This window comes from Bufo gargarizans, chromosome 1 (genome assembly GCF_014858855.1).
Source record: "Bufo gargarizans isolate SCDJY-AF-19 chromosome 1, ASM1485885v1, whole genome shotgun sequence".
Lineage (NCBI taxonomy): Eukaryota > Metazoa > Chordata > Amphibia > Anura > Bufonidae > Bufo > Bufo gargarizans.
The window spans coordinates 620,449,719-620,476,321 of record NC_058080.1 but is presented as its reverse complement, the minus strand read 5'-3'; the positions used below and the strand labels follow the sequence as shown (position 1 = coordinate 620,476,321).

The following is a 26,603-nucleotide window of genomic DNA, read 5'->3' as shown; positions in this document are numbered from 1 at the left end:
TTGAGATACATGTGGAAAAAGTAGGACATGGATGTATGTTATACGTTTGTCTTTCTTGTTCTAATGTAACAAAGTCCTCAATCCCGGACAACCCCTTTAAGGGGCGGGTGCTGTAGAGGTCACTGTTAAGGGGGCGGGCCCCTGTGGAGGTCACTGTCAAGTGGGTGGGTGCTGTGGAACTCATTGTTAAAGGGGCAGGCTGCTGTGAATGTCAAAGTTAAGGGGGTGGGCTGCTGTGGAGATCCCATTTTAAGGAGATGGGAGACTGTGGGGAGGTCAGTGTTAAGGGGTGGGCGGCAGTAGGAGGTCACTGTTAAGGGGGCGGGGTGATGTAGATGTGACTGTTACCGTGGATACTGTTGATATATTTTAACGACACACACAAACATTAAATTAAATAGATGAAATATACCTGTGCACAGATGGGTCCTTTAGCTAGTATTCACTTAAATGAGAGATGAGCTGCAGTAACCTGCACGACCACAATACTTTGAACAGAACTGTACTTCCTCTAGTTTTTGCACTGGAGACTGGAGGGAACAGCATGTCAGTACAGGAGCAGGGTGTCAGACCCATACAAATCTGATATTAATTACCTATCCTGAGGATAGGTCATCAACATCAAGAGCCTGGAAAACTCCTTTAATATCAGGTCTTGCCTTTGATTGAGAAGTGTGTTCAGAACAAAAATCCAAAAAGACTCTGGGCCAGATTTATCATTAGCTAAGGTCAGAATAATGGAGTGAAAAAGTCCCAAAAAAGTCCCAAACGCTAAAACTGCGCACAAATTTGCGACTTTTCTCTGCTCTGCACTATGCTCGCCAGTTTTCTGAAATGAATCTCTAGACAGATTTACTATTGGGCCTATTTAAAAAGTCGCAAAAAAGTCGCAATTTCACTCCAGTGAGGACCATGCTTATCTTATGAGACTTTTTAATAGAACATGCGACTTTCATAAAAACGTGCAACTTTTTCGTAAAGATGTGCGACTTTTGTAAAGCTGCTTACTGACGGATAAACTGCTACCGTCAAACCACATTTATTACAAGGGCCGATCATAAATCTGACTTGGCTAAAACTGACTTTAGCCATATGTTAAAGTGGAGTGAGCTGTCAGAGTCATGATAAATCTGGCCCTCTGTCTAATACTTTTATTCTATGATTTCCATCTGTAATTGGGTAAAACACCTTTTTATTGCCACTAACAGAGAATCATTTTGTATCCCCTGAATGCACCTCCCTAAAATGCCTAAATAATTAATATCTATTAATTGTAGTGGACTTAAATGGGCAGATTATTGGTCAGATTACAGGGACCAAACATTCCTGTGAATGCTCGTTCCCAACAAGCTGCCCATCTGAAGGTGCAGCAGATGACCCGTTCATTAGTGGATTCTGCCATTCGTGCAGGCACCTAAATTATAGTCTAAACAAAGCTCTGCTGCGCAGGTGTATGAGGACGGCTGATGGCAGTAGCAATCCCTGATCCTCCTATTGTGGAGGCGATCACTGCACGTAAAAACAGCGCTTCACCTCCACTGAACGAACAGCCGACGCTTCATTCCTGACAATCAGCCTGTATTCTATGTGTGTAGGTGGTGCTTTACTGTCCATATCTGACAAATGGTGTTTTATTCTGACATTATGTGCAGAGGTAGTACATCTCACATACTGAACTATTATGTCTAGGTATTATGTCTATATTGTGCACATGTCTAGGTAGACTACAGTACATGCAATGTATTACAATTTATATAGCTACTGGTGTCATAGTCATTCCCTGTGACCAAAGAACAGAATTTCTCACCAAATAAATATATTTTACATTTTCTATGTCCACAACTATATGAGCCCCATACAGTTAGCCAAGTCTTGCACCTCACGGGTTTGTTCATAAACAAGCTAGGTGAGAGATATGTAGTTAAACTTGGTACTATTTTAGATACCACCTTAACTCCGGGCGCAAGACCTCCTTCAATACTTAGCCTTGATCGCGAGGTGTTCTGACAAACACCTAAAATGATTTATGTGCAGCAGAAACTGTGTAAAAAGGGATCTGCTACCCAAAAACAAGGAAACTGTACTGGTATAAGCAAGCTCTATAGTGATTGTTTGTCCTCATACAGTTATCGCTCTAATAATCAGGCAATTTTCAGGAGCATTTTGTTTATTCCTGATAATTACTTGCTAATACGCTGCACAGTCAGACAATGGGGCATTTAATCCATAGCATCAGATTGTGCAGAGACACCCAGATGGACCTTTATTGCAGATGGCTGGCAATTCATTTATAAATAGAGATGGCCTTACGGTTCGCCCGGCAGTCATTTTGCGGCGAGCTTTGCGAATTCGCGGTTCGCTGAACATGCAAACATATAGCGATGTCCGCGGGCCCCATATTCTTTTGCATTGTGCCGAACTTTGACCCATGAAACATCCATAAGGTGGGACAGGACAGCCAATTGAGACGTTTCAGCACAAGGACACACCCCCACACTATCAAAGAATCCGATCTGGCAGCCATTTTGCATTCTATGTTTTGCCAGTGTAGGGAGAGGTTGCTTTGTGGAGCAGGGACAGACTGTTAGGGACACCAAACGCTAGCTAATAGGGCCACAAAATACCTTTTTAGGACTGGTATAGGTGTGCTATCAATAGGTGTGATATACTGAGGGGTGTGATATACTTATAATATACTTTCTAACATACAAAGTATATTATAGTGCATTTGCATTGTGCAGCAGTTGTGTGCGGTTCTGCTGCGATACAGCAGGTATATAGATGGACAAGCGCTATTGGAACAACTATTTGCAATGGGTGTGATATACCTGTTGCCCCCCAAAAAACTGATTGAGGGGTGTGATATACCTTTTTCCACAAAATACTGATTGAGGGCTGCAATATACCTGTTGCCCCAAATAAACAGGGTGGTGTGATATAACTGTTGTGGCAAAAATTAATAATTGAGGGGTGGGATATACCTACTTCCACAAAATACTGATTAAGGGGTTTGATTTACCTGCTTCCACCAAATATTGATTGAGGGGAGCGATATACCTGCTTCCACAAAACACTGATTAAAGGATACCTGTCACACTTAGACCCTAATTTCAATTTTCATATATGTAGTTACTAATAACATGATATTCCAGAATCAGTTACTATTAGACTGACTTACTCCATATTTAATAAGATTCATCCCTTAGCAACCAGTCTGCATAAAACTGCAATTTCATTATTCAGTTAAGATGGCCCCCACTGCCCTCAATCTGAGGCTAATCCCGCCTGCCCGCACTAGCCAGTAGCAATAGCCCCCCAAAAGTGTCAGTAACCAGAGCACTCCCCCTAAAGGGTTAATCTCTTGCAGCACAAAGGGGTCCTCTTACCACATGTTGCTTTCATTTATACACTGAGCAGATGACAAATCTCCCTTCCCTGGTCTGCGCTGCTTCGACTCTGCATTGTCCAAGTCTGCTGAGTGAGGGAGCGTCTGCCAAGCGCAGGGATAGGGAGAAGTGTACACAGCCCAGGCACTGTTATCAGCTGCTGGGGAGGACCTGGCTTTAATCATTTACTTACAGTCCCTGGCTGTCAGTAATGTGACCTTGCGACGCTGAGTGCTTCTGCGTCCTCAGTCTTTCAACACATAGACGGACCCTGCATAGCAACCTGATTTAAGCACAGGTAAAAATAGGCAGTACAGGGAACAAAACTGTGGAATTAAGGGGTAATTGAATACACAGTAAAAGTTGAAATAGGGCCACCAAGGAGATATTAATCACCACAATCCAATACTCCCCCCCAAAAAAATATGACAGTTATACTTTAAGGGGTTAGATATACCTGTTTCCACCAAATATTGATTGAGGCCCGCGAGATACCTGCTCCCACAAAATACTGATTAAGGGGTTCAATATACCTGTTTCCACCAAATATTGATTAAGGCCTGCGATATACCTGCTTCCACAAAATACCGATTTAGAGGTTCGATATACCTGTTTCCACCAAATATTGATTGAGGCCTGCGATATACCTGCTTCCACAAAATACTGATTAAGGGGTTTGATATACCGTATTTTTCGCCCAAAATGCTGTCAGTTTTACATCGCAAGCTGCGATGAACGAGCGAGCGGGGACTCGGGGAGGGACTGGGAGGAGGAGCTGGGGACCGGCAATAGCGATGGGGCGGTGCAATCACTGTACTATAGCCCCGCCCGCCGCACCGGTATACTAATATAAAATGTCTTATTCAATTAATAGTTATTAAATATGCCCCTTCATTCCTAATAGTATCTTAAATCCTAACCGCTTCAGTACAATGCAGGCCGGGCGGGCGGCAGCGTAACTACCTGATGTCATGTGCCTGCGCCGCCTACTTTATGAATGAAGCAGGCGGCGCAGGCAAGTGACGTCCGTGAGTGATGCGCCGGCCGCCCGGCCTGCCTGCCTCCATTGTACTGAAGCGGTTAGGATGTAAGGTACTATTAGGAGTTAGGGGGCATGTTTAATAACTATTAATTGAATAAGACATCTTATATTTGTATACTGGAGCGGCTGGGAATCTGTGGATGACATTTCTATGGGGGACATCTGTGGATGGCACAGTTATGGGCTGGGAGGGTCTGTGGATGGCACTGTTATGGGATGGGGGGGTCTGTGGATGGCACATATATAACAGTGCCACCCACAGATCCCCCCTCTAACAGTGCCACCCACAGATCCCCCCTCTAACAGTGCCAGCCACAGATCCCCCCCTGTAACAGTGCCAGCCACAGATCCCCCTGTAACAGTGCAAGCCACAGATCCCCCCATAACAGTGTCCATCACAGATCCCCCCCATAACAGTGTCCGTCATCCACAGATCCCCCCCATAGCAGTGTCCGTCATCCACAGATCCCCCCATAACAGTGTCCGTCATCCACAGATCCCCCCATAACAGTGTCCGTCATCCACAGATCCCCCCATAACAGTGTCCATCATCCACAAATCCCCCCCCATAACAGTGTCCATCATCCACAGATCCCCAGTAATAGTGCCATCCACAGACCACCATTAGTTCCAAACCCACCAAACACACAGCACACCTTTTGGTTTAAACATTTTTTTCTTATTTTCCTCCCCAAAAACCTAGGTGCGTCTTATGGGCTGGTGCGTCTTATACGGCGAAAAATACGGTACCTGCTTCCACAAAATACTGATTAAGGGGTTCAATATACATGTTTCCACCAAATATTGATTGAGGCCTGCGATTATCACGACCGGCGTGCCGATCACATATGTGATGCAAAGGGAGGGAAAAGGAAGGCCCTGTCCAAGGGAGAGGGAAAGATGATGACCCCTAACTCACCTTGAGGCTGGCACCTGACTGCCCTGACATCCCTCCCTAGACGGGTTTCTCACCCGTACGCCGATCACGTGCCTAAACCCTGGCTTTCCCTAAGATGAGCCCTACGTAGTGAATAGGGCGGTGGGAACACTAGTCCGCACCACTAACACTAAAGGGAAACACTAGGGAGAGGACAGACAATACTGACAAAACATATAGTCCCATGTGGGCGACAACAAACAACCAACAGGGATCCAGAGGGTAATGCTTTAGTACGACAACCAGGGATAACAGCAACTCAGCTCCAGTGGGTCAGTATAGAAGTCCAGGCAGGAAGCTCTATATCTGGCAACCAGAGAAGTGGGAGAGGGGAATATAAGGAGGTTGGGAGTGACGGACAAGAAACAGCTGAGGAGAAGAAGCTACGGATCCCTGAGTGAGACAAAAAGGATTGCAAGGCAAACACAGAAAGCTATCATTAAGTAACTTTAGACATAGAGCGCGCAGTCACCCGCTTCGACTTCCTGACCCCGGGTATAACAGAGTCAGACATGGCTCTTGACACCCTTGTGACAGCGATATACCTGCTTCCACAAAATACTGATTAAGGGGTTTGATAGACCAGCTTCCACAAAATACTGATTGAAGGCTGCCATATACCTGCTTCCACAAAATACTGATTAAGGGGTTCGATATACCTGTTTCCACCAAGTATTGATTGAGGCCTGCGGTATACCTGCTTCAACAAAATACTGATTAAGGGGTTTGATATACCTGTTTCTGCCAAATATTGATTGAGGTCTGTGATATACCTGCTTCCACAAATGCTGCTCTTCTCTAGGGAATTCGGCACAGGGTCATTTTGAAAATGACAGGCAGAGGAAGAGGCAGGCCATTTTGCAGGGGTGGTAGGGGTCGGTCAGGTGCACCAGGCCAGAGCCTAAGTAGGAAGATGGAGAAGGTGCGTGCGATTACGTCAAAGGACGCACCAGAGTTGGTTGAGTGGTTCACTCATCCTTCTGCTTCTGCACCCTCCTCGTCCTCTGTATCTGCACTCTCCTCGCTCTCTGCTGTGTGCACCCCCAAAGACACCACCACCACCACCACCATAGCGTCTCCACTTGAGCAGAGGAATTATTGTCCTATCCATTCCCAGACCTTACAGATGTGCATCCATTCTTGGCATCGGGTAAGGAAGAGGAGGTAGCAATGGCCGCCACCCAGCGGTCTAACAACAGTACCCATATCAGCCCAGGGAGGGAGGTCCCTGCTGTTGCTGCCTACTCCGAGATCTCAAATGTCAGCGGTGGTGAAGGTGACGATGATGATGTGTCGATGGACGTCATGTGGGTGCCCACAAGAAAGGAAGAGGAGGGGAGTTCAGAGGGAGAGACAGAGCAGCAGAGAGGGAGGAGAAGCAGGCAGAGCTCGCTGGGTACAGGAGGCAAAAAGCAGACTGCAAATGTATCTGAAGCGAGCCATCCACCATGCATGGTCACCTTTGGCGCTCCCAGGATGCCAGCACATGGCTCCGCAGTGTGGGCTTTTTTTAACGTGTCAGCTGCCGACAATAGTGTTGCCATCTGCAGCCTGTGCTGTCAACTCATAAGTCGCTGTAAGCCCAACACTCACCTAGGGATGACCACCTTAAGAAGGCACCTGTCCCCCTATCACCAAGCCCAATGGGAGCAACACCGTCAGAACCCACAAAGACACACTCCCAGCGCTCCACGTCCTGCCTCCTCCTTCTCCTCTCTCCTCCCATTTGTCCTCCACACCACCATGCCGTCGTCGCGTTCATCTAGCAGAATACGGGCTTCCGTGGCCCAAATGTTCGAACGTAAAAAGTTGATGACGCTGGATTATCCTCTTGCCCAACAGCTAACCGCTGGTTTGTCGGAACCGCTAGCCCTTCAACTACTGCCATACAAACTGGTGGACTCGAAGGCCTTTAGAAAATTTGTGGCCATTGGCACACCGCTATGGAAGGTCTCCGGAAGGAAATATTTCTCCCAGAAGGGCATCCCAGAGCTATATGGCCATGTTCAGCGGCAATTTAATGTATCTCTGGCACACAGTGTTGGTGCCAAGATACATCTGACCACAGACACGTGGTCTAGCAAGCACGGGCAGGGAAGGTACATAACTTTTACTGCCCACTGGGTGAACCTTCTGATGGGTGTCAAGCATGCAAACCGTGGCATCCGTGTGGATTTGGTGTTACCACCAAGGATTGCATGAAGGCCTGCCTCTTCTTCACCTCCTCCTACTCCATCCTCCTACTCTGCCTCAGCTGACTCCTCCTTTTCCACTGCTACCGCCTCTTCCGCTGACCCCCCAAGCTCCCCAGAACCTTTTTTCGACGTCCCAGGTGAGACGTTGCCATGCTGTGCTGTGGCTGTTGTGCCTGGAAGACAACGCTGCCAATCTGCTGAGCACGCTGAAACAGGGCAAAATTACACGTGCCGTTCATGGCACATGTCCTGAACTTATTCATGTAGCGATTCTTGCCAAATACCCCGGAGCCCAGGACGTTTTGCAGCAGGCCAGGAAAATCTCTGGCCATTTTAGAAGATCTTACACGGCCATGGCTCGCCTTGCTAACGTTCAGCGGCGACACCACCTGCCCGTCAGACGTCTGATTTGTGACAGCCCAACGCGCTGGAACTCCACCTTGTATATGTTTGATAGGCTGCTCCAGCAGCAATGTTCCGCTAACGACTACCTGTACGAACTCTGCAGCAGGACAGGTTCTGGGGAGCATCAGTGACATCGTACCTTACACCTTCTGTCTGGAGCGTGCATTGCGTCGTGTCATTGATTAAGCTGTCGAGGAGCAGGAGCTGGAAGATGAGGAAGTCGCCATGCTGAATGAATTCCAGGGGGAACTACTCCATCTGAGACAAGTCAGCAGGAGTCTAACGAGGAGTTAGAGGAGGATGGTGCTTGGAGGGAGAAGGAGAAGCAAGAAGAGCAGGCTTTGAGGGGGACTTTTTGGGAATCCCTGGTGTTGTCTGTGGCTGGGGGGAGGAGACTGAGGACGACATTCTCTTGGGTGATGAGCAGGGGCTAGGGCGCTCCACCGCTTCCAATTCAGTGCAAATGGGGGCCTTCATGCTCCAGTATTTGAAGAGGGACCACTGTATAAAAAGCATAAAAGGGCAATGACCAATACTGGGTGGCAACGTACTTAGACCCCCGGTAGAAGCATAAAATGGCGGACATGTTACCAGCATCACAGGGGGCTCCCAGAATGCAGCATTTCCAGGCCTTGCTGCGACAGGTGCTGCATTCTGCTGTTGCCGGCACTGGCAGAGGAATTTCCACCCACAGAGAAATAGTTGCAGGTACCAATCCTACCATGCCTGCAAAAAGATGGCTGTTTAAAGATGTGTTGGTCACTTCGGATATGAGATCATTCTTGCAGCCAACTCATCGACAGCTGCTCTCAGGATCCAGCCTCAGGGAACGCCTAGACCGACAGGTGTCCGACTACATCGGGTTAACGGCTGATGTGGACACTCAGAGAAGCGAGGAACCCCTGGACTAGTAGGCGTGCAGGCTTGACCTGTGGCCAGAGCTGGCACAATTTGTCATGGAACTCTTGGCTTGCCCCTCGTCGAGTGTCCTGTCCGAAAGGACGTTCAGCGCAGCAGGGGGGGATCGTGACTGATAAGCGCACTCGCCATGCTCACGACATTGTGGACTATCTCATATTTCTAAAAATGAATGAGGCATGGATCTTGGAGGAATTCAACCCTTGTGACGACCACGTTTAATAGAATTTCTTTATGCCCACACATATCTGCCACCACCCAGAACAAAGAATGGTCCCTGTCTTATGTAAATACAGCGGCATAGAAGGCCTTTTCTGTCTGGTGAATGCCTAATGTTTGGGGCCTGTACTCCTCTAGCCTGCAGTAAAATTGGTATCCAATGATCAACTAATATTCCTCCAGCCACATAATCACTTGATCTTTTCTGTGCGGTGAATGCCTAATTGGTGGAGCCTCAGAGGAATTCAACACCCGTGACGACCACGTGTTATCGAATTTCACCTATTATCATTATTTTTATTTTTTTACAAGAGGGGGGATTTCGTTGGACATGTTTTTAATCCAATTTTATATTTTTAATTCTTTTAAATATATGTATTTGACATTTATTTGTACTGGCCTACAGTAAAATTGTTATTCAATGACCTTCTAATATACCTCCAGCCACATAATCACTTGATCTTTTCTTTCCGGTGAATGCCTAATGGTTGGGGCCTGTACTCCACTGGCCTGCAGTAAAATTGTTATCCAATGACCATCTAATATACCTCCAGCCACATAATCACCTTATCTTAACTGTACGGTGAATGCATAATTTTTGGGGCCTGTAATCTAACTGGCCAACAGTAAAATTGCTATATGATGAATGCCTGATGTACCTCCAGCCACATAATCACTTGTTCTTTTCTGTACGGTGAATGCCTAATGTTTGGGGCCTGTACTCCACTGGCCTGCAGTAAAATTGATATCCATTGACCATCTAATATACCTCCAGCCACATAATCACTTGATCTTTTCTGTACGATGAATGCATAATTTTTGGGGCCTGTAATCTAACTGGCCAATAGTAAAATTGTTATACGTTGACCGCATATTGTACCTCCAGCCACATAATCACTTGTTCTTTTCTGTATGGTGAATGCCTTATGTTTGGGCCCTGTACTTCACTGGCCTGCAGTAAAATTGTTATCCAATGACCGTCTAATATACCTCCAGCTACATAATCACTTGATTTTTACTGTCCGGTGAATGCCTAATGTTTGGGGCCTGTAATCCACTGGCCTGCAGTAAAATTTATATCCATTGACCATCTAATATACCTCCAGCCACATAATCACTTGATCTTTTCTGTATGGTGAATGCCTAATTGTTGGGGCCTCGGAGGAATTCAACACCTGTGATGACTATGTGTTATCGAATTTCACCTATTATCATTTGGGGTTTATTCAAGAGGGGGATTTCGTTAGCCATGTTTTTAATCCAATTTTAGATTTTTAGTTTTTTTAAACATATGTATTTGACATGTATTTGTACTGGCCTGCAGTAAAATTGATATCCAATGACCATCTAAAATAACTCCAGCCACATAATCACATGATCTTTTCTGCACGGTGAATGCCTAATGTTTGGGGCCTGTACTTCAGTGGGCTACAGTAAAATTGTTATTCAGTGACCGCATAAAGTACCTCGAGCCATATAATTACAATTTTTTTTTTTTAAGGTGAATGCCTAATTTTTAGGGCCCATACTCCCGTGGCCTAAAATAACATTTTTCTAGGCTCCAGCAGGGTACATTTTTGAGAATTTCCCTTTAAGACGCATAAAAATGGCCCATAAAAATGCATATTTTTTGTGGGAATTTTTGTCATTGGTCCCCCTCTAGTATGTCACTGTCAATGTTGCAATGACTATTTGTGTACTTCTAGTAAGTATTTGGTGGCTGCAAATATGACCTGAAGATTTTTAAGTTTCACCTGCCATTAAAGTCAATGGGGCCCGCCGCGAACGCGCGGTTTGCGAACACTCGTGTAGGTTATGGTTTAAATCTACTCCAGTTTATTGCTGATGTAGATTTGATTTTTATGGCCTATGGATTGCCAGAAGGTGTGTGTCTCTTAAGAAATTCAGCACATTGTTCATAAACCATTGGACTTTAGACTCAGATCAGCATATAAAATGGCAGTCTTAGTTAATCACAGGCTAAGTTCACATATGTGATACATTTTCCAATTTTCTGTTCCAGTATAGAAACAGAAAACGGAAAAAAGAATTTGAATGCAGAATACGTTGGACATCAATGGCAGCCAACATACTCCACTGACTAAAATGGAGTCTTTAGGGTAGCTGTTATGGTTTGTGCCATGCTATGGAGGTTTCTAATGGAACCTCTGCTGCAGATGTGAACCTAGCCTTACCTACATAATTTCACTAAATTAGAAGCAGGACTATGATGTGTTGTCCATTTTTTCTTTATACAGTATGTGTGTAATGTTCAGTGCATGTAGTTGGCAGGGGCTGATTGGCCATAGACCTTACAGGAAAAGGTCTTGGTGCACTGATGCCCAGGGGGCCACCCAAGCCCTCTTCTCTGCCACTGGCAAGGTACATAGTGAGCTCACAGTGGTAATTAACTCTATAATAATCAGGTACTTATGTCCTGACCAGCAACCCACATGCCCTCCAGAATTCAACTGCTATGACCTACATTCAACCTCTTAAAGAGGACCTTTCACCGGCTTTTATTAATTGAGATAAATACCTGTACTTGCGGGGTACATGCTGCCACCCTGCCTGTTTTGTTAAAATAGCGTTCCTACGCCGTACGCAAATACTGAGCATTGGAACAGGGAGGAGGAGACGCCAGGGTTTCTCAATGGGCGTCTCCTTCTCCCCTGGCTGTAGCGCTGTCCAATCATAGCAGAGAGCATCGCAGCCAGGGAGAAAAAAACTCCCTGGCTGTGACACTCTCTGATGCAATTGGACAGCACTACAGCCAGGGAGAAGGAGACGCCCATTTAGAAACCCTGGCTCCTCCTCCCTGTTCCAATGCTCAGTATTTGCATACTGAGCGGGCAAAACAGGCAGGGTGGCAACATCAGCGGGGGGTACCCGCAAGTACTGGTACTTATCTCAATTAATAAAATCCGGTGAAAGGTCCTCTTTAAGCCCCCTGCGCCATATCTTAATCAGAGAGAACTGGAGGAGGAGGACAGAAAATTGCATTTTTTTGATGGCCACCACAAAAGGACAGCTTTTGGGGCAATATATTGTACAGGTATTTTGCGCTATGATATTGCTGACCCTGCCTATTTGTGTTGCCTCGCCTTCTGTCAATTTGGACCCCCCTACAACATGGGGCCACTTTTAGGATTTTTTTTAAGGATCCGCAAAAAACGGATCCACAAAAAATCTGGATGGCGTCCGTGTGCATTTTGTATTTTATGGAAAAGAACAGCTGGTTCCTAATAGAACAGTCCTATCCTTGTCTGAAATGTGGAAAATAATAGGACATGTTCTTTTTTTTGCGGAATGCACATACAGACATACGGAAACGGAATGCACATAGAGTAACTTCCGTATTTTTTTTTGCAGACCGTATGCAGAACCATTCATTTCAATGGGTCCGCAAAAAAAAAAAAAAAAAAAAAGATTAACAGACACAGAAATAAAATACATTTGTGTGCATGGGCACCTGGAAATAACTAACCAAATAACTGACGTGTGAACTCTGCCTAACAGTGTCCTAAGGGAATAAATATGCAGACTACTATGAGTTGATTAGTAAATGGTACGATTGCTTAAGTACAGCTGGCCTCTATAATCTTGGCATCTGAGAACACAAATAGTCTCTGTGAGTCTCTCTATAGAATACACTGATTTTGAAAAGGTTTCTATTGGGAAGCAAATAAAAGGAAGAATAAAAGATATGCCATTAAATATAAAGTGTTGCACCATTATTGTTGGCGCTCATCATCTGTAGAACATTTTCTACGGAGTTAACAATACAGACTATTCAGTGATTGTCTCATTTATATTCAGGCTTTGTTATCTGTATTGACCTCAAGATTGGTTAGCTAGAAGGAAAAGCAGAAAATGCCTTCTATTTGTAACTGCCAGCAGGATGAAATACAAATTTCATCCAAAATGCCCTTTTCTATGAATGTCCCTTATAGGCACTGTCTATTCAAGAGCCCTTACTCGGTAATTGTATTATTGGACCTGCTTTTGTCAGATTCACAAGCTGACCACTTAGACAAAGTACGTACTGCAGGGTAAACAACGTGACTCTCCAACTTCTACTTTCTTGTATTAACCATTACAAAAGGTATAGTCAATCTATGCCAATATCTGGTCATCCAGGGGCATAAACTTGCTAAGGGTTCATACACACGTAAATTTTGTCTGCAGGTGTTTTTTTTAATAGTTTTTGTAGCATTTTATTTGGCTTTGTTTGCACACGGTGCACCACTAGAGTTTTCTTTGTGGTATTTGTCACCTATAGAAAAGCTGTTTTCAAAACGCCTGGAAAAACAAAACAAAAGCTACTGCATGCTGTGTTTCTGGAAAGAGCAAGAAAGACAAAAAAAAGTTTGTTTTGATATTTCCTTTAGACCTTCAGTTAACATCTGGAGCTGGAATTTTTTATATTAAAAAAGCAAAAGTACAGAAAAACACTACCAAAAAACTAGGTGTGAAAACAGACTGAGAGTTCAACATTTCCAGTCAAGTTGTACGTTTCCCAGTAATTTTCAGATCTTTGAAGAACTTCGTGAATTACAATGGTCTTGGGTTTTGTAGGACATAACTTGAAACCACATTCAACGTTCAATGCTATACATAGTGCCGATTTGTGAGCATTTGATTGGCTGTAAAACCTTATTAGTTGGCAAGGGCATTTAGAATTTACCAAAGCTCCCAAGGTATACGGTTTATATACCACTTTCTAGTAGGGACAAAGTTGTATCTAGGAATTCAGCATGGGGGGAAGGGGAGCATCCGTCTCTTGAGTAGGTAACCCACACCAGGGTAACACCATACCATGACTGGTACTAATACCACTAAATAGTAACTGAATATTACCCCCAGAGGCAATTAATAAGCAAACCACTGTACAAAGACTTTACTCCCACATAGTGACCATACATTGGTAGATATTAGTTTTACACATGCACTCTGCAGACCATATAATTGATTACAGTACCGTTATATTCAATGATTTACAGTTGATGTCCCTGTTTGAAATTGTTCACTTTTCCTCTAAATTCCATCTGGCCCGGAACACCATGATGACTTCTTCCGGCCATGTCTTACATATCCTCAGTTTTCAGAGACATCTTTGGGTCCTCACTTTTTCATCCTCCTCCTTCACTTTCCCGATCAACACAAACTCCCCTTCATGCTAATACCTACAGTTCTGTCCCTGTTGTGACCCCATCCAGCCCTATTATTATACTTGCTTCTTATCACGGTGCCTCCAAATATTTTACTTCAGATATAATGGTGTCATAACTAAAATAAACTCTAAAAATAGTGCCATATAGCCAGCACCCTGAAAAACGATAGTATACCCAAAAATTATGTCAAATAGATGGTGCCCCATATTGTACCTCAGGCAGTTATAGTGTGCCACACTATAACTGCCATCTTTTGAGACCTATACAGTAATAATGCTCACTGATCTTCACCTTGCATAATATTTATGGCCCTCTAGACAGCAATAATGACCCTTTGAACCCCTGTGAGTACCCTAGAAATAATAGTGCCCACTTTTGCTCCCTGGAAAGTAATAATGCCCAATGCATGTGCCCTTTGAATATAATAATGTCCCAGGTGTGTCCCCAAAAATACAAATGATTACTGTGTGCCCCCTAAAATGTAATAATCCCCCGCAATGCCTATTAAATAGTAATAATACCACATGATTTTTTCTAAAAAGCAATGCCTACCTATGAACCCCCTAAAAACTAATAATGCAACCTATGCCTCCTAAATATGTAATTATACCCCTTTAATAAATAATAATGCCCCTTGTGCCCCCTGAATAAATAATACCTCCTGAATAAATGCTAATGCCCCTTGTCCCCCTTGAATAAATAATAATGCCTCCTAAGTATCAATAAAATAATAGACAAAATAATTGATGCATAGCTATCTAGTAAAAGCAACTTTGACAGCATTAGGAGTCTGCTGAAACAGAATGGAAAGCTGATTTCAAATTTTACTACACATTTCCATTTAGTTTTACACTCTGACTTGGCAAAATCAGGACTTTTGCATCGTTGTTTTAAGCCATTCCTGTCTAGCTTTGGCTTTATGTTTGGGGTTGTAGTTCTGTTTGAAAGGAAATAACCTTCCTGGTTCTCTTGAAGACTGCAGCAGGTTTTCGTTCTGTGTTTGGTTGCATTTATTTTACTATTAGGGGCTATCCAATTGATAAATGGACAGATAAAATACGGCAATACATCCAGTTATTGAAGTGAGCATTTTGCTTCGCTGACCAGAATAGGTAGCCAATGGCAAGGCCAGTTAATTCAACTAAACTTTGGTAGAGGACAAATCTTTTATATGTGTGCTAGTCTGTATCCTTGAAAAGCAGATAGCTTCTGTATGCATTTCATTTTCCTCTCAGTCACATCAATAGAAAAGGCTATTCTCACCTGTAAAATAAACAAGAACAGGACCTGCAGATTCTCAGATAGAACACATGGACTTGACATGTATGGGTCAGTGTGCAATCCATTTTAAAATGGATAGCACACTGAAGAAAAATATGGTTGAGTGCTTTGACCACTAACGAATGGAAGGCAAAATGAGTTAATGGTCTCCTGGACAGGAGACTGCATCATATGATACAACTACAATGCGATATTAATGCTTTTCATTCATATTGTTTTTAGTGTCAGAGTCGTTCTAGTTCCTTTTAATTGCATCATAGACATAGCTGTTACCATTGTACCCACAAGACGTATCCTTTGCTTGGCCTGTCCACATTTGATTGTGTTAAAGGGTTTCTACCACCAAAAATACCATTATGTAGCTGACTGATATAGCGATGCGCTAATGTCAGCACTACATAACAGTGTGTTTCTGACATTTGTCCCTGCAGCCGTTTTAGTAAAATAAGCACTTTTATTATATGCCAATGAGCCTCTAGGTGCTATGTGGGTGTAGAATCAGCACCTAGAGGCTCCGTCTACTCACTCTTAAGCCCTTTTTATTGTGCATTAGTGGCAAAAATAAATATATATTTGCCGTTCAGCGGTGCAGTTATATGTTCTAAAGTCCATTTTGGCTTGTATTAGTAGCAAAATTAAAATGCATTTGTCATTCAGCGGTGCAGTTAAATGTTCTAAAGCCCTTTTTGTCGTGTATTAGTGGCAAATGTAAAATATATTTGCCGTTCAGCAGTGCAGTTATATGTTCTAAAGCCCTTTTTGGCGTGTAATAGTGGCAAAAGAAATATATCTTTGACATTCAGCGTCACAGTTATATGTTCTAAAGCCCTTTTTAGCATGTATTAGTGGCAAAAGTAAAATATATTTGCCGTTCAGCGGTGCAGTTATATGTTCTAAAGCCCTTTTTTGGCATGTAATAGTGGAAAAATAAATATATATTTGCTGTTCAGCGGTGCAGTTATATGTTCTAAAGTCCATTTTGGCTTGTATTAGTAGCAAAATTAAAATGCATTTGTCCTTCAGCGGTGCAGTTATATGTTCTAAAGCCCTTTTTGTCGTGTATTAATGGCAAATGTAAAATATATTTGCCGTTCAGTGGTGCAGTTATATGTTCTAAAGCCCTTTTTTGTGTGTATTAGTGGGAAAAAAGGGCTTATTAGCCGTTGTGTGGTGAAGTGGAGAAAATTACAGACTTTTTTTGGGGTGTTTTAACTTTCTTTTTATTTATTTATGTCACACAGAGAAGTGGCAGGCCCTGCACAGGAGAGTGGCCGAGGCCTAAATGTTTCTGGGGCAGGCAGAGGTCGCAGCAGAGTAAGGGGGCATGGCAGCAAGAGTCGCAGCGAGAGGCCTGAGTTCCTGGTGTCATCTAGCGGTCGTGACCAGCAACCCAGCGGCTCTTGAATGGTTGACTCGGTCATCTCTGTTTTGGATCCACTCCAGTTTTTTTTTTTTTTTAGCATTACCAATATTGATAGATTACTGACCAAATGCTGACCGAGTGAAGGCAGATGCTCAACAGACATCAGTTTTTTGGGGGTTATTGTTCTGACGGATCAGAGGAAGGGCAAAATAATCAGTGACGTCAACATAATCTTACTGCTGACACCCTTTCGACTCTGTCGGGGGGCTCTACTTATATAAGCGTTTAATAGAACAGGTTCTGTAGACATCTATGTGCAATCAGCTGACGACGGTGTAAAAGGAGTGCGCTCCTCTTGGCGCTAACATTGACCTGTAAGGCTGAGTTCATACTTGAGCTATTTAGTCAGTTTTGGCCCTGTGAATGCCCAAATATGAAAATAATTTGCTCATCTCTATTGACTATAATAGTAGTATAAAAATAAATCTCTTTTACGTAAAAAGTCTAGTGTCCCCGCTCGTCATCTCAGGCTTGTATACAGCTGATATTTCTCATTCTCTAAAAGTTCATCTTAAAGATACTTGCAGCCCACTCTTTTCAAGAGCCTCTCACATCTTCATTGATTGAACTGAGACTGTGGAGTGCACAAGCTCTCGGTATCCATCAAACGCCTCCTCATGCCACCCCTATGCTCTTGAGGGAACGGCTCCCAGTAAAATAGAGCCTAGTTAAATGCAGTGTATGACACTTCACCAAAGTTAGAATATAATTTCCATATATGCATTACTACTACATGACCAAAACGTTAGAATTATCCATCCATTATGAGGGCCAAAAATGATTTTTTTTGCTGCCCCTTACACAGATCATCAATTGATCCTGTCAATATTGACAGGTGAGGCCTGCTTTAATTTAATGTCCTTGACCAGTTAATGGGTGCATAAATGTAACAATCTTTAACTTGACACCCACAATGTTTTAAATTAACAGTTGCAGCAAGCTTTAAAGGTGATGTGCAGTGCAAAGATATTGATAACTAGGGATGAGCGAATTGAATCCAACAAAGTGGAATTCAATCCGAATTTCAGGATAAATTCATTTTGTGCAAAGCCGAATTTCCTTGTGCTTCGTGGCAAAGAATCAATTCTGAAATAGTGTAAAAAACAAAAACATTCATACTTACCTTCTCCATTTGTGCACGACCGGCCAGCGGCTGCCATCTTGATTGAAAATCTCGGCCGAAATCCTGTGCGTGGTGATGTATGAAGTCACCACACCGGCCAGCGTGACAATGTAAGCTCGGGCAACACACGACGTAAGTATGATATAATATTTTTTTTCTGTTAATTTTAAACTGTAATTATTACTCTCTGATGCCACAATCATGTATGGACGCGGCATCTGAGGGGTACAATGATGGGGAGCAGTACTATCGCAGCTCCCTGTCATTGCACCCGCTACTTACAAAAAAAATGCACTTTGTGACAAAGTAATTTATCCCGAAATGAACGTTTTTGTAAAATTCAGCGAAGCGACCAAATCGAATTTTCCAAACGTTGGTCATCTCTATTGATAACCTTTCCTCAAGATAGGTCATCAATATCAGATCATGGGGTCCGACTCCTGGCGTCCCAATGACCAGCTGTTTGATGAGGTTGTACTGCTCGTGCGAGTGCCACTTCCTCTTTAAAATCACCTGTGTGCCATCTCCTTTGAGCGACGGTGCAGTGTAATTTGAAATGCTTGTCCCATTTAGTTAAATGGTTGAATGGGAAGATTAGTTGTAATTACAATGCACTGCCTCTTCAAGTGAGACGTCGTCAGGTAATTTTGAAGTGGAGGCAGCGTTCCCAAGAGTGCTGCTACCTCTTCAAATAAATGATTGATGGGGTGTTGGGAGTTGAACCCCCGCCAATCTGATATTGATGACCTATTTTGAGGATAGGTTATCAATATCTTGGCACTGCACAACCCCTTTAACTTGGCGTCCAGTGGCTGGTACATCTGTACTGTGATTTTGCATGGGATTCAGTCAGGACAGACTGCTTAGAGAGATAATTACTGGATGCAAATGTCCAAAGCAGTGATTTCCAATGAATATAATGGCAGTCATCATAATTAAAATTAATCTGGTTCGCCTATCAGGGAGACCACATTATGGTAAGTGCCTTGTTAACAGGATACTAAAACAGATACGTTGAGCCTCCCAAAGCCAAACTGTAGCAAATATCTGAAAGAAAATAGTGTCTCTTTGGGGGAGATTTATCTACTCCTTACACCAGGTTCCTGGCGTGAAAAAAGTCACAACTTTTTTAATGCTATTGCAATAAAATATTGTTGCAATTGCCATTTTGACACTGCCTTGAGCTGCAGTACGCTGGCACGGCCGGTACACAGTGGACAGAACCTTGGGCTTCTGGTTCTTTCCACTGCACAGTGTCACCGGCAGCTTCCAAAAACGGCTGATGGATGGTGGTGTTGGACCCCCACCAATCTGATATTGATGACTTATCCTGAGGTTACGCCATTAATATCTAAGTACCGGAAAACCTCTGTAAGTCTTTTAATTCAGGGTACACTGTTATCGGATTGGCTGAATTCCCTCTGCATTTTGTAAATTACCGTTCTGTGTTTTTCCGGACAAGTTGTGTGATGTTTTCTGAAAGTACTGAACTGCATTAGAGAATGGAAGTGTTATATCTCCGCAGAACAGGAAATATGGCTAATTATAGGCATCTGCTGCAGAGAGATGGCAATACCACATGATATATGGACAAGTGTAAAGAACGGCTGAGAGCAGATACAACATTGTAGTATAGTTATAAAGACACATTATATTTCTTACATTTTCTCTGATCATCTCCATCATGCAAGTTCTGGTTCTGGTATGATTCATTTTCCATGTAGATTTATTCATTTTTTTTTCTCCGTCTATATATATTTTTTCTATCTAGACTTCAAAACGGGTAAAAAATTTGCAAACATTTCACATTAATATATTCAGTCACCTTATGCAAGTCAGTCTGTGATTGACAAATGTCTAAATAATTATCGTCAATGAGCTTTTAAAAGATAGATATGTGGGGATTTCTGTCTAGTCGTGAAGTAATGCCAGGGACATTAGCAGCTGTTCTTCCTGTCAGTAGGTGGCACTTCCATCTGTTATTAATATGAACAATTTTGCCGTAATAATACCTTGGTAGTAAAAAGACTGTTTTTCTTTGTTCATTTTTACAGCTCAGGTTCAGATGCCACATTTTTGTTTTTTGAAATGTTTCTATAGGATCCTCCTTCTATCACTTCATTGTAGCAAAAAGTGTTCAGCTTTTAACATAAATATATAGTGGTCCCCATTTTAAGTTGAAAATATTGTAACTTGAGTCAATACCTCAATGGAAAACTAGTAATTGGTTCCATAGCCACAAAAAGAAAGTGACAATTAAGAAAGATAAAGCAAGTACTTACATAAAACAGTCAGGAATAGATCACTTACTCAGGGTTCGTTAAATATGTATGTCATCCTGATATAGAACTGATAGTAAAGAGAAAAAGAAAAAGCCTGCAACAATTTTAATATATTGTGAACATACCTGGACATATGCTTAAAGGGGGTCTAATAGCGCTTTTGGCCATGCACAAACCTCTGACAGCACTATGTAAGGGCTGGGGAGAGCAGTAGAAACATACCTTGTGTGGAGCTTTTCTTATTAGGAGTGGTGAGAATATGAAGTTTTACTCTACCAGGAATCTGCTCTTGTACATGCTGAGGTTAGGGTTTCACTATGAAGTGCTCTCTGCATTGAGCTATTTCACAGCCCTCCCCTCCGCCCTGTGGTGACTGTTGTGGCAGAGCCGAGGAGTGGTATAATAGCATAATGCAGGTTGCATTTTACAGTGAAGCTCCACCTTCTGTGCAATGGCAGACTAAAAGTTCATATTCACACTAATCCTGATGATGAAACCTCCACAAAAGTTATGTTTGTCCTGCTTTCCCCAATCATTTTCGTACTGCTGGCAGCAGTTTACCTTGGTCACCAGTACTGACAAACTTCCTTTAAAAGTGTTGTACCACAAATAATATTTTTCAAACTAGCCCCTCGATCAGAAAATTGCATGTAATTAAAAGTTTAGTATAGCCACTGAGTTATAAAATGTATCTGTATAGTGCCACTTGCGTTTTTTTGGATGCACATGCTTAGTTCCATCCTTTAACTGTCACCAGCCGTATCTACTGTTAGAATTTGTGACAGTTACAGGAAGAGAGCTGCAGCAGAAAGGGCACCTCCCTGAGAGAGGACATGCCCACTGAGCTAACAGCTTGAAGTCTATCAGAATGGGGTGATCTCTGGATCCATGTGAGGTATAGGGCTGGTTCTAGCTTTATTAGAAAGAGGTTGTCATGTACTATATGATGTCTGGTTTTCATTTTCATACATTAACCATGGGATAACCTTTAACTATTTTGTCATGTAATCCTTTTGAAATCTCAATGAATAGACTTGGCCTGGCTTTTTCAGTTTTCTTATATCTCTACTAAGCACTCCAGTACTTCCTGAACTTTTTGTAATATCACTGGTTGTTCCCGTGGTCACTGATTTGTATTCCTATAGACCTATTGCATGATATATTTGATGTAATTTTTTTTATACAATTCAATAAAAACTCTTTTAGTCACTAACTAATTTATCAAGATTGGTGTTTCCAATGCCAGTATTGATCTACTGTGCATACCATACTCTGTTGAGCTGTGCAGGTTCTAACCTCTCCTGCCCACACCCTGTCCATTTTTTATTCAAAAACACATGGTGAGCATAGTGTAAATGGGCTAACAAGTTGGGGCTTGAGCAAAAATTAGCAACTTTGTATTAAAAAAACTAGTATAGAACCTTTAATAAATCCCCCTTGAGTTGTTTAGCTCAGTATTATAGCTAAAATATGAAGAAACAGGTTTGAAAGTAATCTTGGCTTATCATTTTCCAGCTGACTTTGGACTTTCAAAAATTGTTGATGACCAAGTGGCAATGAAGACTGTGTGTGGAACCCCCGGCTATTGTGGTGAGTAAAATGTGTTAATTTGCAGCTTCACTGTATATAGTTACATTTCTGTCATAATCATCGGTAGTACCCTGAAGCTCTAAGGCAGGATGGATGAACATCTAGTAAATATGACCCCAAAAATTGCCAGAGACTTGACTCCATGATCTGCCTACTGAAGAAGTATTTGCCACGAGCTTCCAAAAGCTGGCATTTGTGGTATGCCTCGTATGAAAGGCTAGCACATACCTGGCGTACAAAACTCACTTGGCTGTGGGGCAAAATGATGACCATTTGCATCTTAATAGAAAGACAAAAACCTAAGGACATTTAGTACTGTAGGTATATGGCTAACAGGAGGATAAAGCAATATTTCAGGCTAAACAAGTTCGGCACTGGTATACGTATACACTATCAATTCTTAGTTTTGACACATTTATTAAATGTTCTTTTACAGAAAAGACGCCCTTTTTATCCCCTAGCAATCAATAAAATGTAATGTAACTTTTTTTTAGACACTTGATTCATGAATCATAATATTACAAAAAAAATATAATGTAATATCAGAAATTGCCTTGGGCATGTTTTTAATTGAGATCCATAACTCATCAAAGCTTACAGTTATTCAATCAGCCTGTGATTTTCAATTATTCTTGCTCTACCCCGCTTATTATGATGCTGAATTATTACAGCAGATACAATGTATTCCTCTCTCTGCCGCTGTGCTCACGTTGTACTTTACTACTGATATTCCCTCTAGATGCTCTCAGGTTTTGTGGTGGCGACAGAAGGACAGATGGCAGAGAAATAGTCTGATGAATATATAAAAATAATACCATTTGGAATTAGCCCGTGCAGATCTGTCCAGGACCGAAAAAGGTCAATTTACAACCCAGAAATGAATATGAGATGCATTTGTTTTTCTTGGTATTTGTTTAACATAAAATGTTAGTACCACACATAACTCTTGTTATAGGGCATGCATAACATCTATTTTGTCTATTTGGTGCCCAGATATAGTCCTCAGTTTCTGTGGTTAGGGAGGAAAGTATAATGCGGTGTTGTGTTGGCTGTCTATACTCGTTTGAACTGCTCTGTCGAATATATGCTTTAGATGTATGCAACTATGGCTACTTTCACACTAGCGTTAATGTTTTCCGGTGTTGAGTTCCGTCATAAGGTCTCAATACCGGGAAAAAAAACGCTTCCATTTAGTCCCCATTCATTGTCAATGAGGACAAAACTTAACTGAACAGAACGGAATGTTCCAAAATGCATTCCGTTCCGTTCTCATACCGGAGAGCAGCATTCTGCGGTTTGCTTTCCGTCCTGACCTATAATGCAAGTCAATTGGGACGGGGGTTTTCTCTGACACAATAGAAAAGCCCCATTGACTTTCAATGGAGTTCTTGACGGATCCGTGTTGGGTATGTTAAAGATAATACAACCGGATCCGTTCATAAGGGATGCAGATGGTTGTATTATCATTGACGGATCCTGCCAGATCCAGCAAAAACACTAGTGTGAAAGTAGACTATGTTTTTTTTTTAAAACAGTAAAAATATGGCCAGTTTCCTGCTGCAGATTTTATGGCAATTCTGATTTTGCTGTGGTCTCGCCACAGATTTCATCCTATACATTGCAAAAGGTGACATCCGCGGTATCAGGAATTTGGACGCTGGCAATCGTAAATCCACACTGCAGCTCAACGTCTGCTGCTATGTCCTACGCAGTGTGTGGATGAGACTTGTTTATGTTTCTATAAAGTGGCCACAATTCCGCTTTGAAATATCTGCAGTATTTATGCCACGTGTAACCATACCCTTAGGGGATGTTCACAGAGCAGCATTATCAGTGGATATAGGTGATATAAAGAAAAAACACATTTATTCAACCTTTTTTTTAAAGCTATTGAAACACAAGAAAAACTATAAATACGTGATATTGTCGTAATTGTACTGACCTGGTTAATTAAGTTAACATCATTTTTACTGCATAGGGTATGTCGTAAAGCAAAACCCATGAAACAATGGCGGAATTGCAGGTTTTTTCAATTTAGAATTTTTTCCCACTACATCACATCTAGAGATAAGCGAAGTTATCAAAAATTCAATTCGGATCCTTCGCCGAAGTTCACAAAGAAATTCGATTTGTTACAAATTACTTAGTCACAAATTGCATTCCATTGTATGTAGCGGGCGCAATGATGGGAAACAACCACCGCAGTGCCCCCTATCATTAAACCCCTCAGATACCGAGTTCAACGCTGATCACGTCATCTGACAGTAACATTGAGGACTTTCATGGGTTAATCAGGGGTTAAACAAAAAAACATACTCAACTCATCTATTTGCACGTGAAGAGGCCGTGACTGGCCAGTGTGATGACGTGGTGATGTCATTACGTCAGCATACGCAAGAGAGATTTGGCTCTAGGGAATTTGCCTTTGTGGCAATTCGAATTTTTCCGGAAATTTGGATTGAAGTCAATTCGCTTCGATTCGCTCAACATTAATCACATCCAATATTAAATGGTGCCATTAGAAAGTACCACTTGTTCTGCAAAAAACAAGCCTCATACGGCTATGTGAATGGAAAAATAAAAAAGCTATGGCTCCTGGAAGGCAGGGAGTAAAAAAACAAAAGCAAAAAAATGAAAATTGCTGCATCAAGAAGGGGTTAAAGGAAAACAAGCTACTTCTGGATTACCTCTTCTGCTGTCCACCTATTTAATTGAACTATGATAAGGACTGTCTGTCATTAGTGGTTAGACTGTAGACTGCTGCCGGTATGTATAACAGTGGCAGTAATTCTCTGAAGCCCTGAGTATTGTCCTAATGATCTTTCTCTTAATGGCAACATTCCAAATATAAAACTACCCTATATAACTCCCATATCTACCGAATCATCATATATATTTCCATAGGGTCACAGTATTTACTGCATATCCCCCAGCATATTCTGCAGCTCTGAACACACATGGTAATCATTCACTTCTGTTCCTGGTCCCGGGGAGCTCACAATCTACCGTAATTTCCAAATTTCAGACACACCAGGGCCAACTGGCCCATGAATATACTTTTGGAGTTTCTAAACGAGTACTATAAAGCCACAGTGCTAGCAGTTGAAACACCACCCCACTACTATAAGGATTTTTTTTTTTTTTTTTTGATATTACAGTCCATTCGGCCTTCAGACCATAATATATTTGGTACAGAAATTGGGCTTGACCATACTACCTACAGTAATTCAATGAAAGCGTATTTCTTTTTGGTCAGTCAGTATCCGTACATTGGTTCTATTTGTATCATGCTATTATTAGCATGAATTTATTATTATTGAATTTTTGGCCTAACATTCGCCATACATTAGCAAATTCTAGAATTCGTGATCTCCAGTCATTATTTTCTTAATTGCGAAAATTGGCAATGTAATATGCGCGTATTGAGCGAGCAATACAGGCGTGGGTCACTTTTGCTACATTTTTCAAGCTGCTAGAAGTTTCCTGAGACTGGAGAAAATGCACAGTACAGTAATCCCTATCACACTACCTAACACCCTGCACTGGAACCTATCAGCTACACTATATCACTATCTAACCTACACTGACTATCTCCCACTAACTATCTGTATTATATATATAAGCTAACTAACTAATGTAATTGAATGAATGAATGAATGAATGAATAACTTGTATAGCGCTACAATTGCAAACTAAATCGCCCCAAGGCGATAATTGAATAAGGATCCAGATGACTCAGCAAAGCACAGAGCACAACAATGTCACTGCTCTCTCTCTCAGAAAATGGCTGCTGGGGAGGTTCTTATATAGTAAGGGGTATGCAACTTTCCTATTGGTTGCTAGGGATGTGGCTAAGCTCAGACAAAGATATTGCAGCCTTCTCATTGGCCCACAAGCAAGAAGCAGGAGGGTACTGATGAAAAAAATCTAGAATATTTGAAATTACGAATGTATAGCACTACATTCTACATCTTCGCAAATTCTCGAAGTGCCGATATTCGTGATAAAAATTAGCGATTAGAATATTCGTGATCAACACTATTGATGACCTATCCTCAGGATAGGTCCTCAATATGAGACTGGCAGGGGTCCGACACCCGCTGAACAGCTGTATGAAGGGAAGGCGCGTGCATTGCACACATGCTGTCTCCCTTCTCTCTTCCTGCTCGCTGCTGTATGTCTATGGGACAGCAGCAACGGACAGAAAGAGAGAAGGGAGACCCCCCACCGATCTGATGTTTATGCCCTATCCTGAGGATAGGTCATCAATATTAAAAGCCTGGAGAACCCCTTTAAGGCCTCATGCAGTCAACTATATTTTTGGAAATGCGGCTCAGATGCAGACAGATTCATTTCTGTGGGGCCACAAAAAATGAGGACAGGACACAGATGTCATCCGTGTGCTGTCTGCATGCATGCAACTGTGCCGCAATTTACAGAACATGCGGACAAGAATAGGCATTTCTACAATGGGTCCAGTGAAAACTTCAGGGTATACACGGACTGCATCCGTATTTTGCAGATTCATGATTTGCTGATCATAAAACTGTATGGTCATGTGCAGAACGCCTAGAGGGATTGTCTGCTTTCAAGAGGAAATCAGACAACCTTTGGGGTAAGCACTTACC

General features: G+C 42.3%; 1 protein-coding gene across 1 annotated transcript in view; it reads left to right on the top strand.

Annotated features, from left to right (window-relative positions):
• CAMK4 (calcium/calmodulin dependent protein kinase IV) overlaps window positions 1-26,603 on the top strand; it is a 274,385-nt gene that overhangs the window by 189,642 nt on the left and 58,140 nt on the right. Inside the window, exon 7 of the mRNA XM_044291226.1 lies at window positions 21,901-21,975. Within this exon, the coding sequence (XP_044147161.1) occupies window positions 21,901-21,975 (75 nt within the window). The remainder of the gene's footprint in view (window positions 1-21,900; window positions 21,976-26,603) is intronic.